Source organism: Anomaloglossus baeobatrachus, chromosome 2, assembly GCF_048569485.1.
Source record: "Anomaloglossus baeobatrachus isolate aAnoBae1 chromosome 2, aAnoBae1.hap1, whole genome shotgun sequence".
Taxonomy (NCBI): domain Eukaryota; kingdom Metazoa; phylum Chordata; class Amphibia; order Anura; family Aromobatidae; genus Anomaloglossus; species Anomaloglossus baeobatrachus.
Window position 1 is genome coordinate 482341711 of NC_134354.1, and position 16108 is coordinate 482357818.

Sequence of the window (16108 nt, forward strand, 5' to 3'; positions counted from 1 at the left end):
AATAATTTTTTAAAAAACCGCATGCAGTTCCTCTCATTTTGATACACAGCCAACATAAGCTCACGGCTGAGATCTGCAGTCTGTAGCTGTATGATTTATCGTGGCTGGGCATCATAATATGGGGAGGGACCTTATGCCAATTTTTATTGTTTATTTTTTTTTATTTACATTAAACACTTACACCAGAGTTTCCATGTAAATCTGAAATACGTGATCCACATTAGAAGATTCCCTATAATGAGGCAGATGGAGAGACTGTGGACACTCTCTGGCATTGTCCGTCTTTTTGACCATTTCACCCAAGAGCCTGGTTTTCACCTTCATGATCAAGCCATTTTATTCAATTCTGACCAGTTTCACTTTATGATGTATTAAGGCTGGTTTCACACTACGTCTTTTTAACATCCGTTGAAAACGTTATTTTAGCGGAAGTACGGATCCTGCTTTTACAGCAAATAACGTATGCAAACGCATCTGTTATTTTGCAGGATCCTGCACTGGATGTTTAGGGGCGGGCATTGGAGTCATGTGATCGGGAGTGAGGGGGAACTAGACTGGGAGGAGGCTTCTGACAGCTGCAGACGCTGGTAACCAAGGTAAACATCGGCCTTGGATACCCGATATTTATCTTGGTTACGAGTGTCTGCAGCTGCTAGGAGCAGGGCTGCCTGCACGCGTAACCAACGTAAACATCGGGTAACTAAGAGAAGTGGTTACGCGATATTTACCTTGGTTACGAGTGTCCGCAGCTCTCAGGTGGGAGAGAGAGGAAGGGGAGGAAGGGGGAAAGACATAGATAGAGAGAGAGAGGGTGAGGGAGGGAGGAGGAGAGAGAGACAGATCACGCGAGACTGGTTCTGGGCATGCTCAGTACTTTCTGGGCATGCTCAGTACAAAAGCAGGATCCTGTCTATCAGCACGCCAGCGTTCACCTGCGTTTGCGTGCTGTTTAGTCAGGATCCGGTGACTTGCAGTATTTTGACGCAGCTCAAAAACGCTACAAGTAGCGTTTTTGAAACATGTTAAAAAACTGCAAGTCACCGGATCCGCACTATAACGCAGGCAAACGCAGGTGAACGGATGTTAACGCGAGTCCATTGCAAATGCATTGAAATGAAAACGCATTTGCACTGGATCCGTACTTCCGCTAAAATAACGTTTTCAACGGATGTTAAAAAGACGTAGTGTGAAACCAGCCTAACTCTGGAACTTTTCAACGGATCACCAGGATTCTGAGATTTGATTTTTTGTGCTTCATGTTAGTGGTAAATTTACAACAAAATATTATACGTTAATTTGTGAAAATATCTGAAATTTGGTGAAACTTTTGAAATGTTCAATTTAGCAATCAATTACTAGGGGATGGGATAGGGATTAGGAAGAGTGGGGGTGGGGGGGATAGGAAAAGATCTTCTTACTTTTTTCTTCAAGTCTTCAGTCACCAGCAGTAGTAGCAAAGGCAGTAATCGCACAGGCTAAAATATCTTGTGGCACCACAAAGCACAGCAGATCAGCAGCAGGACAGCACAGTGGCCACTCTCTTCACGTCTCCAAGCAGACTTGAGGTGGAGCAGAACGATCACTGTGTGGTCAGACTGTCTCTGCTCTCTTATTGGAGCAATGACACGTCATCGGACGATAGCTCCAATCAGTGCTGGGGCCGGTGACACCACCATTGAAAGGCTCCAGCCTATGATTGGTGCTGTTATTACACCGATCATCACTAGGCTTCAACGTTTCAGGCAATTTCACTTGGTGATGAGAGCAGGTGCTCTGCTGACAGATTCAGCAGGCACCTTCATGCTATCACAGTGACTTTAGTCACTGTGGTGCATGAAATCCATGACGTACCCAGTACGTTTTTGGACCGGAAGCACTTCCTAACTATGACAACGGGGAAGAGGTTAAGCATGCATGGCGTCTGTGATTTATTCCAGCCAATCTGTACTGCAAAAGTCAAATGATTTTCCTTTCCTTCCCAGCCAAGTCCAGCTGTGCTCCTAAAGAATAGTTTTCCATCACATGTGGGATATCAGGGTACTAAGAAGAAATTCTACAACTAAGGCGGGCTTTACACGTTGCAACATCGCTAGCAATTGCTAGTGATGTCCAGCGCAATAGCACCCGCCCTCGTCGCACATGCGATATGTGGTGATTGCTGCCGTAGCGAACATTATTGTCCCTATTCAGCGACGTCGCTGTGACTGCCGAACAATCCCTCCTTCGAAGGGGAGGTGCGTTCGGCGTCACAGCGACGTGACCACGACGTCACTAATCGGCCGGCCAATAGAAGCGGAGAGGCGGAGATGTGCGGGACATAACATCCCGCCTATATTCTCCCTTCCGCATTGCCGTCGGGTCGCAGGTAAGGAGATGTTTGTCGCTTCTGCGGGTTTACACACAGCGATGTGTGGAGCTGCAGGAATGACAAACAACATCGTACCTGCGGTCGAACCGACATTATGGAAATGAACGACGTTACACAGATAAGCGATATTGTACGCTTCTGTGCTCGTTCATCGTCGCACCTAGGATTTACATGTTGCGATGTCGCTACCAGCGCCGGATGTGCGTCACTAACGACGTGACCCCGACGATATATCGGTAGCAATGTCGCAACGTGTAAAGCCCCCCTAAGTGTAAGGTCCATTTTCTCCCGTTACCCTTTGTTAAAATGCAAACTTCCATTTGCTGAAATGTATCCCTAAATTTGCAAGGCACCTCTACCATTTTTCACTGTTCCCTGCAGACCCTCATTATTGTACCACTCTCCGGTCCTTTGGCGAACAAACTTTCTTCTTTTAAAGCCAAATATGTCACCCATGAATTCAAAGCACCTGCTGCCATTTTATGCTCTCTACTTCCATAGTTCAGTCTTGGTTATCTTTCCATGTTGAGAGGATGACTTTGTGGCCTCAATACCACATATGTGAAGGCTTCTTTGAGCAGTAGATGACTGTAGTTGGCTACGACTGGTTGATGACAGTTTTGAGCTGAACGCATTGTTGGACATCTTCCTACTTCAAAGGGAATAAATCATAATGTGTATTTCACGTGCCACTCTAAGCTTTTTTGTCCGACCACTGGGTGAACAGTCCTCAATGTTGACTATTTGTTGTGCGCCTTCAAAATAGCTTAAACAGCATATTTTTTGATGAATTTGATGGGTAGGTATGGTTAAGCTCTGACCCCACCCTGGATCCTCACCAGCCCAGTTTTGTGGAGCTGATTATAACTGGCATGAAAATGGTAACATTTTTGTTCAGCACTTTGTTACATAACATTTTGCTACTTTTCAAAGTTTTTACAGCAGGTTTCTGAAAAAAAAAACTTTCATGAATTGTCCCCTGCACATACTTGATTGGAGCTTCCCTTTATAGAAATTAGGCACATACCCTGAAATGTAGCATAGATCAAGTAAGCTAGTTTTCTGTGTAAATTAACATTGGAATGAGAAAATATAGCTATTTGAGCGACTTTGAAAGAATGTGGGTTTTTCTTGTGCAACTGTATTGAGTGTCTAATGAGAAAGGTGTGATCGAGAATCAACATCTAGAGAAAAAGGATCCTATGGCTAATCAACTGCTTGATAAATGGGGCAAAGGAGAATAGGTATATCAAAGGGTGAGCTTACCTGTGTGTTCAATAATATGGACGACATTAAATTTAGAAAACCTCTGAATGTTTTGCTGGCTTACAAGTTTAATTCCAAAAACAAATAGGTGCTACACACCTCTACAATCACACGTATTTTTATAAGAAAAAGCAGTGGGGAGCAACTTTTCCTTTTTTTCAGAGGAGAATGACTAGAATCTTTCTTCCAAAAAGCTGAACAAACAAATTGCAGCAAAGCACAACAATGGTGCGCAAACTAAGCTGCCAGATTGCCCAGCTTCTTAGCACGGATGGGCTATAACAGCAGATGACCATTTTATGTGCCATTGCTCTCAAAGGGAAACAGAAAAGTAAAACTTCAGTGGAGAAAGAACATTTGGATCACTGGGCAGTGCTAGAGCCTTATATGAATACAAATTTTTGTCAACTGATCAGGCCGGTGTTAGATTTCAATTGATCAGGCTATGTTGTTATAGATGTCAACTGATCTTGCTGATGTTGGAATGCTTTCTTCTGTCTATTGATACCTGTGGATGGATCTTTGTACAGTAAGCTCACTAAGCATAATCAACCAATTTCCCAGCATTTCTCTAAAGGCTGCTTTACACGCGTCGATATCTCGTGCCATCGCATTTGCGATCGCACCCGCCCCCATCGTTTGTACGGCACGGGCAATTTGTTGCCCGTGTCGCACAAAGTCAGTAACCCCCGTCACACGCACTTACCTCCTAAACGACCTCGCTGTGGGCGGCGAACATCCACTTCCTGAAGGGTGAGGGACGTTCGGCATCACAGCGACGTCACACAGCTGCCGGCCAATAGAAGCGGAGGGGCGGAGATGATCGGGACGTAAACATCCTGCCCACCTCCTTCCTTCCGCATTGCTGGCGGCCGCAGGTAAGCTGCAGTTCATCGTTCCCGTGGTGTCACACAGAGCCACGTGTGCTGCCTTGGGAACGATGAACAATCGGAGCACGAAGGACATTCGATTATTTTGAAAATGAGCGACGTGTCAACGAGCAACGATAAGGTGAGTATTTTTGCTTGTTCACAGTTACTCATTTGTGTTAAGCCTGCTTTACATGTTACGATTCTGCATACGATATCGTATGCGATCGTAACCGCCCCCATCGTATGTGCGGCACGTTCAATTTTGTTGAATGTGCCGCACAAGCGATTAACCCCCGTCACACGTACTTACCCTTCCATACGACCTCGATGTGGGCGGCGAATGTCCACATCCTGGAGTGGGAGGGACGTTCGGCGTCACAGCGACGTCACGCGGCAGCTGGCCAATAGATGCGGAGGGGCAGAGCTGAGCGGGACGTAAACATCCCACCCACCTCCTTCCTTCTGCATTACTGGCCGGGAGCCGCAGGATGCAGGTAAGATCTGTTCATCGTTCCCGGGGTGTCACACACTGCAATGTGTGCTGCCTCGGGTACGATGAACAATCTGACGTTCAAGTCATGAGGAATGAACAACGTGCGTGCGATTAACGTTTTACCGTTCAATCGCAATCGCACGTAGCTGTTACACACTGCAATGTACCTTACAATGCCGGATGTGCGTCACTTACGACGTGATCCCGCCGACACATTTTTAGATACATTGCAGCGTGAAAAGCGGGCTTTACACGCTATGATATGTTAAACGAGACTGGATGTGCGTCACTAACAACGTGACTCCGACGATATATCGTTTGATATATTGTAGCGTGTAAAACCTGCTTTAGGCTACGTGCCCACGATCAGGGTTCATAGCGTTTTGAACGCAGTTTGTTTCAGTTGCGTCCAAAATGTTGTGATTTACAGTACAAGCACAGTGAATGGGATTTATAGAAATCCCATGACCACTGTTTGTGTACAGCCTGCAGCGTAAATTGACATGCGGTGTGACTTTCCAAGCTGCAAGCATGTCAATTTTGTGCTGTGGAGATGCAAGCATTCTTCACAGGGATATTAGAAGAGAGAGACTGCAACTGCCCAAGCCCGGATCGTGGGCACAAGCAGCTGCGGTCTCCAACAGTGGAGACTCGAGGCCTCACGGGTTAGGACCTGCCACGTCCAGGACGCAGTGGGTCCCGATCGTGTGCAGATACCCTTATGGCAGTTAACCTATGGCAAAAGATCACATGTTACTCACAAGGGTCATTTAGGTATTAGTGGCAGAAACATGACAACGTTTACTAACTACCCTAACCTTTAAATATCCCCTATAATAATCATATACAGCAGATCAGAGCATGATAGTACTTCCATCAAACGCAAAACGCTATCCTGTCCACATGGGTCAATATTTCTCCTGATCTAGTTTGTACTCTGTGCAACAGGGAATTGCTGCTGCTCTGAAGCCCAATGGTGGTTCAACATTCTGTTATGCCTCAGATTTGATCTAGTGCCTCCTGCACTGTGGTTCGTTTCACTCTCCATTGAGCCACAGTCAGGTTTGGTCGCTGTCCTGCTTCTGAACACTTTGTTAGTGTGTTAATTGCCTTTCTGCCAACATGTGTTTCCCATGCTGTAAAATAGTCAGCCCTGTCACCTGGCAGGTGTAACTATTCAAAGATTGCCTGGGCTTCCTTTTCCCCCTGGTTATATTTCTAAAGTGGACCCTGCTTATAACTACAGCTTGTCTGCCTAGTGTTTCTCTTGGTAGTTTAGTACTTTTAGTTTACCTTACTTTTACTGTACACCTTCCCCCGGATTCTTGAGGAGGTATGTAGAACCCTTGATGGCCACTTAGGAAAAAAGGTCCAAGTGATCATCTGAGTCATCCAGATAGGGTGGTTTCAGTCTGCGCAGGGGCCTTTAGGGACTACGCAGCTGGGACCTCTAGTCTGTACAAGAACCCGACAAATCAGGTGTAGTATTGTTAAGTTAGACCTTACTTTACATTTTTTTGCATGTTGCATAACATTATCTCCAATGAAGTGGTCAGTCATTTTGTTTTTCACATTGTTTGTGTGAAATAAATGAATGAATTGTGTAAATTGCAGCAAGCAGGTTGCTATAATATAGGGCAACCACTGAAATTGATATATTCCCTGTGGCTTTCCAGTTTAGCTCTCAACATTATAGGAATAGTCAGCTCATAGGTTTCTAGAACCTTAAAGTTGATTGCAAAAATTCCCTCTAGCCCTTTATCTTATTATCAGAAAGCTCCCAATGCATTACTGACTGTATTGTATGAACAATCTGCAGTGTTGTGGGTTGTCCAACTGCGAGGTAAATTATTGCTCATTTAAGACATATTCCCTGCATTGCCACTTTCTTCTCACCTTCTCACCTTCTCTTACCTTTCTCCAAACCTCAATGGCATGCTTTCAGCATTTTCATACCAGTCATTACTGTTGCTAAGCAATAAGCATACAACCTGTGCCTTCCCTTTCCACCGCACTTATGATTAGCGGACTTAAAAGAAAAGTGTAAGCTTTGAAATACTAAATTTTAGAAGGATAAAGGCAGACCCCATGAAGGGAATGTTGGTGATGACATCAAAGTAACCGCACAGTGCGAGGTTTTCAAAGATCTTGCTGAGTTTAATAATAACATGAGTGTATTCACGATCCTTATCTGTTCTGTGTGGAATGAGTTGTAGACAAGGCGCTAAAGTTTTTTTATGGAGATACAGTATACATCCCAATTTTTTTCATGAATTGATTTTTGTGTGTAGAGTCAGTATGTTTATTAGATTCTGTATATCACTCTCGTCTTAAAAGCACTAAGGCTATGTGCGCACTTACCGGATTTTTCGCGGATTTTGCCGCGGATTTGCTGCATGTTTCGCTGCAGAAAATGTTGATAACATCTCTGCAGTGAATCACCAGCAAAGCCTATGGAGAAAAAAAATCCTGTGCGCACTGGGCGGAATTTGACAGCTGCGTGTTTTGCTGCGGAAATCCCGCAGCAAAAACAAGTGCATGTCACTTCTTTTCCGCACATCGCTGCGGGATTTCCCTCCATTGACTCAATGTTAATCATGAAATCCCGCAGGGAATAACGCAGGCAGCAAATTCTATGCGGTTCACTGCGTTTTCCTGCGTTATTCCCTGCGGTATTTCGCGGTTTACCTCCGGTAATGTGCATCACTTGCTTGCGGTTTTGCAGGGAAGTGATGTCATTACAGGAAGAGGAAGCCGTGCAGAGTAAACACACACATCACAGACACACACAGGCATCACAGACATAGATCACATAGACACAGACACATAGAACATACATAGAAAGAAAACGGAAATATAGAAAAAAAAGAACGTGGGCTCCGCTGCATATTCACCTTCCAGCCGAGGTAAGCACACAGCGGCGGCCCGGTATCCTCAGGCTGGGGAGGGAGAGGGGCAGGGTTAATGTCCCCCGCCTCACTCCCCCTCCGGCAGCCGAGAATATCAGCCGCAGCTGCCCCGGCACTGTCGCATGCAATATGCGACAATACCGGCGTGTCCTCGGCTCTTCTTGCCACCGTGTAGCAGTGGTGGCAAGGTAATACAAGGGGTTAATGATGGTGGGGGACCACCGCCATTAACCCCAGGCTTGATCATGGCAGCGTCTATGTGACAGCTGACATGATCAACCCGTAAGTAAAGTGAAAAAAAACACACCGAAAAATCCTTTATTTTAAATAAAACAAACAAGCCTCGTTCACCATTTTATTAACCCCTCCCGCACCAAAGCTCCGGCGTAATCCAGGTCCGACGTCCAGCGCTGCTTCCATCCAGCCGCGACTGTCACAGACACAGGCTGAATGCAGCAGAGGTAATTACCGGTCATTTCCCACGGCCGGTAATGTGAACTCACTGCCGACCGTGGGAAATGCAGCGATCTGTCATCTATCTATCCCTCTATCTATCTGTCTGTCTGTCTATCTATCCCTCTATCTATCTGTCTGTCTGTCTATCTATCCCTCTATCTATTCTTCTGTCTATCTACTCTCAGAATTAAATGACTTTTTTTTTTTTTTTTCTTCAATGTGCTTTATTGCATTGAATGCAATAAAGCACATCCCAACCCGCACGCGGCAAAACCGCGGCAATACCGCGAATAATACCGCGGTAAAACCGCAGCAAACCGCGGCAAACCGCATGCGGTTTTCGGGTGCGGTTTCCCGCGGTTTTTTACCGCGGGTGCGGTAATCTTTGAGGGCATGCGGAATTTTCTCAAGAAAATTCCACTTCCCAGTGCGCACAGAGCCTTACATAAGAAAATGTTTGTGTACTATGGTGCTACATTGAGAGCACCATATTATATACAGTAATCTCTAGCTCTAATAGTGAGTAACTTAATCCCTTAATGCCAAAACCAGTTTTCGCCTTCCTGACCAGGCCAATTTTTCAAATACGACATTTATCAGTTTATGTAGTATTAATTCTGAAATTCCTCCACATATATCTGTGATTCTGAGATTTTTTTTTTTTTTTCGCAACACATTGCACTTTGTTAGTGGTAAATTTAGGACGATATGATTTTTATGCCCTTAAAACAGATGATCATGCCACACATAGTGTTAATTAATATTTACCACATGTCTACTATACAACAGCATCATTTTTGAAAAAACAAACAAGACCCCATTTTAAAAACTGTACCCCTCAAAGTATTTATAGCTGCATTCAAAAAAGTTTGTTAAACCTTCTGGCTTAATACAAACGAAAAGAAAAAAAAATATGAAATTACATTTCTTTTACTAAAATGTTACATAGTCTCAAATTTTTCATTGTCAGCAGGCTAAAAGGAGAAAATGAATCCCAAAATGTGTTCTGCAATTTCTCCCGAGTACAGGGATACCTCATATGTGGTTGAAAACTACTGTTTTTGCACATGGTCAGGCTTGAAAGAGAATAAACGCTGTTTGATTTTTGTAGCTCAAAGTTGTCAAAGAATAGATTGCAGAGCCCCCGAAATGCCAAAATAGCATACCCCCCACAAATGACTCCATTTTGGAAACTACACCTATCAAGGAACTTACAAGTGCTTCACAGAATTTTATAATATTGGGCCATGAAAATGAAATATTACGTACTTATACTCAAAATGTTGCTTTACCCCAAATTTCACCTTTTTACCAGGGTAAAAGGAGGACTAGCACCATACATTTTGGGGACCATTTTCTCTTGAGTACAATGAGAAATTCAGAAGGGAAGTAGCATCATTTGATGTTTGCAGTGTGATTTCTGCTGGAATAGATTGCGGACACCATGTTGCATTTGAAGAGCTTCCTAAGTGCCAAAACAGCAGAAGTTCTCAGAAGTTACACAATTTTGGAAACTACATCACTCAAGGAATTTATGTATGGGTGTAGTGAGCATTTTAAACCCACAGTTGATTCAGAGAATTTTAAAATATTGGGCTTTGAAAATAAAAGAATAATTTTTTTTTCCACAAAAATGTTGCATTAGATCCAATTGTTTCACTTTCATAAGGGTAACAGGAGAATGTGGACCACTTTATGTTTTTGTGAAATTTTTCCTGGTTATGTTGATATCACATATGCGGTCAGAAACTACTGTTTGGGCACATAGCTGGGCTCAGAAGGGAAGGAGTGCTATTTCATTTTTGGAGTGCAGATTTGACTGAAATAGATTATAGACACCATGTCACATTTGCATAGTCCCAAAAGAGCAAAAACAGCAGAAAGCCTCCACAAATGACCCCATTTTTGTAACTACACCCAATCATCTTGGGATGGGATGAGCATCTTAAACCTACTACGGTAGTGCTTCACAGAATTTGATAATATTCAGCTGTGAAAATAAAATATTACATTTTCCATGAAAATGTTGATACACCCCCAAATTTATCATTATGTAAAGGCCCTGTCACACACGTACAAATGGAACAATATGTCCATGATTTCACTGCAACCACAGATCTGCCAAAGATTTATCTCTGTGTGTGACGGGGCTTTTCAGAGGAGAAATTGCACAATCAATTGCATTTTCTCCTAGTATTTTGATACCCTTACACATGGTTATAAACTACCTTTTGGGTAAACGTCAGGGCTCGGGAAGGATGGTGCGGCATTTGACTTTTGAATGTGCAATTTTTGCTAAAATAAATTGCAGATGACATCTCACATTAGTAGAGCATAAAGCCCGCTTTACACGCTACAATATATCTTACAATGTGTCGGCGGGGTCACGTCGTAAGTGACGCACATCCGGCATTGTAAGTTACATTGCAGTGTGTGACAGGTACGTGCAATTGCGATTGAACGGTAAAACGTTCATCACATGCATATCGTTAATTTCTCTAGAATTGAACGTCAGATTGTTCAACGTTCCCGGGGTAGCGCACATCGCAGTGTGTGACACCCCGGGAATGATGAACAGATCTTACCTGCGTCCTGCGGCTCCCGGCCCACAATGCGGAATGAAGCAGGTGGGCGGGATGTTTACGTCCCGCTCAGCTCCGCACCTCCGCTTCTATTGGCCGACTGCCGCGTGACGTCGATGTGATGCCGAACGTCCCTCCCACTCCAGGAAGTGGACGTTCGCCGCCCACATCGAGGTCGTATGGACGGGTAAGTACGTATGACGGGGGTTACTCGTTTGTGCGGCACGTTCAACAAATTGAACGTGCTACACATACGATGGGGGCGTTGCAAATCGCATACGATATCGTATGTGAAATTGCAACGTGTAAAGCAGGCTTTAGATACAAACATTGCATAAACCCCAGATAATTGACGCCATTTTGGAATCTACACCCCTTGAGGAATTTATCTAAAGGTGCAAAATGAATGTAGCACCAGAATGATTGTTAGTACATGAGTACATCACCAAAGCCACTATGAGTACATAATTATACTACCAGAACCATTGTCAGTACATGAGTGAAGCACAAGAACCACCATCAGTACATGAGTACAGTACCAGAGCTTAGTACAGCAATCAATTGCAATGTTGAGTTAGTCTTATATACAGTTGTATTGCATGAACCTACACCTCCAACTTATGCTCCCACCACTCCAGACTGTCCACACATGCTTTCACCTCTCCATACTGTACCCCATAAACTGTCCCTCACTATGCTGTATCTCCAAGCTTCTACCTCTCCTTTCTGTCCCCTCACACTTCCACATCTACATACCGTCCCCCCATTGCTTCCATCTCTCCATATTGTACCCCATAAGCAGCCCCTCTCCATACTGTTCCCCACACACTACTGTATGTCAGGGTGGAGAGCCGATAAGTGTGTGTTATTCCCTGCCCCAGCATTAAAACCTTCTGTATTCTCGTCTGAAAGATGCAACTGAATACAGGTAGAAAACGGCTACCCGTTCTTAATGATCTTCAACAAATCGTTAGGCAGGACGCATGTGGCCCATGGGCTGTAATTTGTGCAAGCCTAGTCTAAGGCCTTCTGCACACTCAGTTTTTGTAGCATAGAACAACTCCCAGTGGAGCATTCTCTGATTATTTTTATGAATAATACACATGGAACATTGCAGAAAAATCTTTGAAAGTTTCTGTGTGAAATAAAATCATGCAGCATTTCAGTAGGCCCCCATGCAATAGTATGGGTGGCAATTTATAGCCCGTTAAAGTTCTGTAAAACTGCAATATCTTCAAGTGCATGAGACCTAAGGGTTGTAGTTTGGAATTTGACAGCCTAATTTTTTTCATTTGAGAAAGAGTTGATTTGTCATACATTTTGTACATAAATGCTGAAAAGAAATCTGTCTATATAATATACTATATTTTGGTTATTGCGCAGGTGTATTGAGGTCTTCTACATCTACTTCAATGCTGGTAAAGTGGAAGAACCTTATGTCAGTATCACCAGAAAGAGGCAGCTGCCTAAAGAAGGCTGTACAGATGAAGTGGAGAAGGAAGTGGGCCAAGCTGAAAGAAAACTCTTTACACATAGATCTGCTTTCAGTCGGGCCTCCGTTATCCAAGCTTTCCTCGGATCAGCACCTCAACTGACCCTTCAGTTATATATATCAGTATTAAAACAAAATGTTTCAATATCCCTACGTAAGTACCAGCCTATAGTGAAACCATCCCTTATACACTCCTCAACATTGGAATTGTGACACTAAGAAAAAAAAAGTCAGGAATTATGAATATCATAGGTTTGATAAACATGTTAGTTGTATGCAAATGATAAAAAATAGAACAAACATTTTCAAAATATCTTAATTTATTCAGTGGCAAGAAATAAGGCCCTGCACAGAAATACAAATACTTACATGTCGTGCCTCCTAATAATGAGGTTATTAATGTTTGTCTGAGGAGTGCTCTACCACACTGAATGGACTTGTTTATATCAATCATCAAGATCCACCATCAATCTCTTTGCAATTGCTGACCAATGAAGTCCAAGATGTGCTCCATGGAAGACAAATTTGGAGACATTGAAGCCCATAGTAGCATATGTAGGCAATGCAGGCTGCTCACAGTTGCATGAGCAACATGCATCCTGGCTAGTTCTGTTGAAAAACTGCTCTTGGGATTCCTCCACATTCCCTGATGAAGGCCTTTTCATGATCTTTCTTATGTAGGCTCTAGACTAAACCCTGGTTCATCACATACAAAACTAAAGGGGATAATCGCTGGAGAAGATAAGCTTCCATAGATAAACTTCAATTTCATCTTCCACTGCCATCTTACTCTACACAATGATACTCTTTGAGAACAGTAGGGTAATATCAATGGACATCTAGCTCGGAGCCCAATATTATGTAAATGTTTACTAATGCTTTGTGTAGTCTCTAACACATTAAACTTGGTACCTGATGTGTAATTTCACATAGATTACAGAATGGATCACTAGGCGCCATTCTTCAAATCTAACGAGTCCTTGTGGGCAAAGTCATGAAGAGGCCTTCAAGAAGGAAGGTCACTCTTGTACTACTATTGGGATTATGATGTGGAGTAGTATAATGTACAGTAGTCTAACTCCTATGTTCTTTCTTCCAAGTACACTAACAATGGGGCATTTCATTGATTTGGTTGTTACATCAGTGGTACGGCCATCTCTGCAAAGTGTCCCAGGAGGCATTTTTCAATACAACAGTACCAGCATGCATGTTATACACCTTTTTCTATGATCTAAACATGCTACCATGGCATGGCATGCAGTCTCCAGACTTGTCTTCCTTTGAGTACTTGTTGGGTATCATTGGTCAGCAATTTTACAGGGAGCTGCCACCAGATCTTGATTATTTGCCTACAAAATTACATTCACCGTGGCAGAACATTTATCAGACAACCATTAATATTATCATTGATAGCATGTCAAAGCGTGTAAGTGCATATATTTCTGCATGTGGCACTCATACTTGACACTGAATAAATTGAGAAAGTGAAATGCTTTGAACAGTTTGGGGAATACAGGGTAGAAGAAACCACCCACCAATCTTGATTCTACCTGTTCTGTATGGAAATGGTTTACATGGAGCCGTCCAGGTCTAGGCTTCAATGAAGCATAGGAAAAAATCCTAATCTACAGCATCCAAAATCCATAGTGATAAAATATTTATTCAAAAAGTGTGAGACACATGCCACCAAGCAAACTAATGCTAGCAGTAGTTAATTTGGTGGCATGTGTCTCACACCTTTTGAATAAATATCTTATCACTTTGATTTTTGGATGCTGTAGATTTGGATTTTTTCTTTTTAAAATGTTTCCATTTTTTTAATCATTTACATGTCATTAACATGTCTCTTGATGGTGGGATTTTCGTAATTCCATAACTTTAGTGTTGCAATTTCAATGTTGTTTAGGGTAGTATCAACGTGAGAAGATTTGACTTCTTGCATGAACAGTAGTTGATAGCTACTGTCGGAGATATTTGAGAATTGAATAGCCTCATTTCCTAGCTATGGTGGCCAGATAAATATGTATACTAATAGTTTATATATACCGAGTTTCTTATTAAGTATTTGTTGTCAGAAATGAGTAGGATTGACTTTTTTTAACACCATAATAATTTTATTTATTTAGTTTAAACTAACACATGTTGCTAGAAAGCTAAAGCACTATAAAAAGCCTATATACATGGCAAACTCAACATGTTGGCACATAGAGTCCCTGCAGTTTTGTACAATAGTTCCATGGTTCCACTGTGTGTTGCTGTGTGGTACCTCTGTAAGGCAGTATAAACGTCCTCAGATGTAGGGCTTCAATGGAAGAATACCTGTGCAATATGTCATGCAATAGAAAACCCATGTTCCTTTCATTTATAATTACACAGGTGTTACAGAATCATAAAAATGAATTCATAAAGCTGAATCACAATGCTTTTAACTATTTTCTATACGTAAATTAAAGGACAGACTCAACCCGAGGGCTGAACAATATCATTAGTGGAAAAGATGTGCATATGAGTTCTATGTCTGTCTACAAGGTCTTTCATTTGCTACGTTACCTGAAAAAATTGCTGTAACTTCTAAAAGAGGCGCTCTTTTATAGTGAAATTTGGTCTGTACTTACTTTGGTTAATGAGAAACTGATGTTTTAAAGACGGTGTTGGAAAAATCCACCTTTCGCATCCAAGCACTCCTGCACACTCAGTTCCAAGTCGCTGCTTCACATCTTGAATTTTTTCCTCAGGCATTCTTGAAGGTCCTCCATCATGCCTATCCTGTAATGTTCCTGTACATGGCACTTATTCACCAATGTGAGACTACATGGATTTTGACCTCCAAACGTCTTTTGAAACTCACTTTGGCAACTCTTGAAGGACTCAATTTTCAATACGTTTTAACAATTAAAACACGCTCCTCCAAATTGTATCTGTACATGTGAAAAAATGAAGAAGAAATTCGTCAGGAGCGAAATGCAAGCACCACATATAAACTATGCAGCAAATCTATGTCAAGAATGGTTCTCATCGCTGAGGTTCATTGCACTCTCACTTCTCATGAACCAAAGAATGTACAGTCCAAATTATAATATGGTCAACCTTCCTTTAGAAGTTACAGCAATTTTTCTGAGTGAATGTGAGTGAATCACCTTTTATAATCTATGAGAGGTAAAAATATTAGGATAATGAGCAGGTGCAGCCACTTCTGATATTCTATTGGTTATAATGTATTATTTGGAATGTGTGAGCACTACCCATTTACAAACAGGGTACATATAAATTTCTATTCCTATTCCATAATATAGCATAATTGCATGTAATAGGAAACCCCTCTGATAGTGCTTGTGATGTCCGCACCCAAAAAAATAGTCACTTTAAGCATTAACAATGTTATTGTAGTGCCCCTGAAGTCATCAGGAGCTACAAAGTACTGCATCCTGTCAAAGATGCAGGGCCTACCCCCAAGGACACGGAAGACCAGTGCCGGTAACACTGGTCAAATCTACAGAGCAGTGACTTCTCTTTTGCTCTGCTCTGCCAAAGTAATGCTGATTGACAGCTGGCTTACTGCTGCCAAACAATATGCCCTGAAATAGCTTACAATATTCCAGGAGAAGATGTAATGGGTTTAAAAGTGGCTAATTGAAATTATTTGAGCTATACATGGGCAGTGTTTAAATGC

General features: G+C 42.5%; 1 protein-coding gene across 1 annotated transcript in view; it reads left to right on the forward strand.

The window, feature by feature from the left end:
* The window catches only part of XK (X-linked Kx blood group antigen, Kell and VPS13A binding protein), a 40389-nt gene that overhangs the window by 9813 nt on the left and 14468 nt on the right, over positions 1-16108 (forward strand). The window contains exon 2 of the mRNA XM_075336428.1: positions 12330-12592. Coding sequence (XP_075192543.1) covers positions 12330-12592 — 263 coding nt within the window. The remainder of the gene's footprint in view (positions 1-12329; positions 12593-16108) is intronic.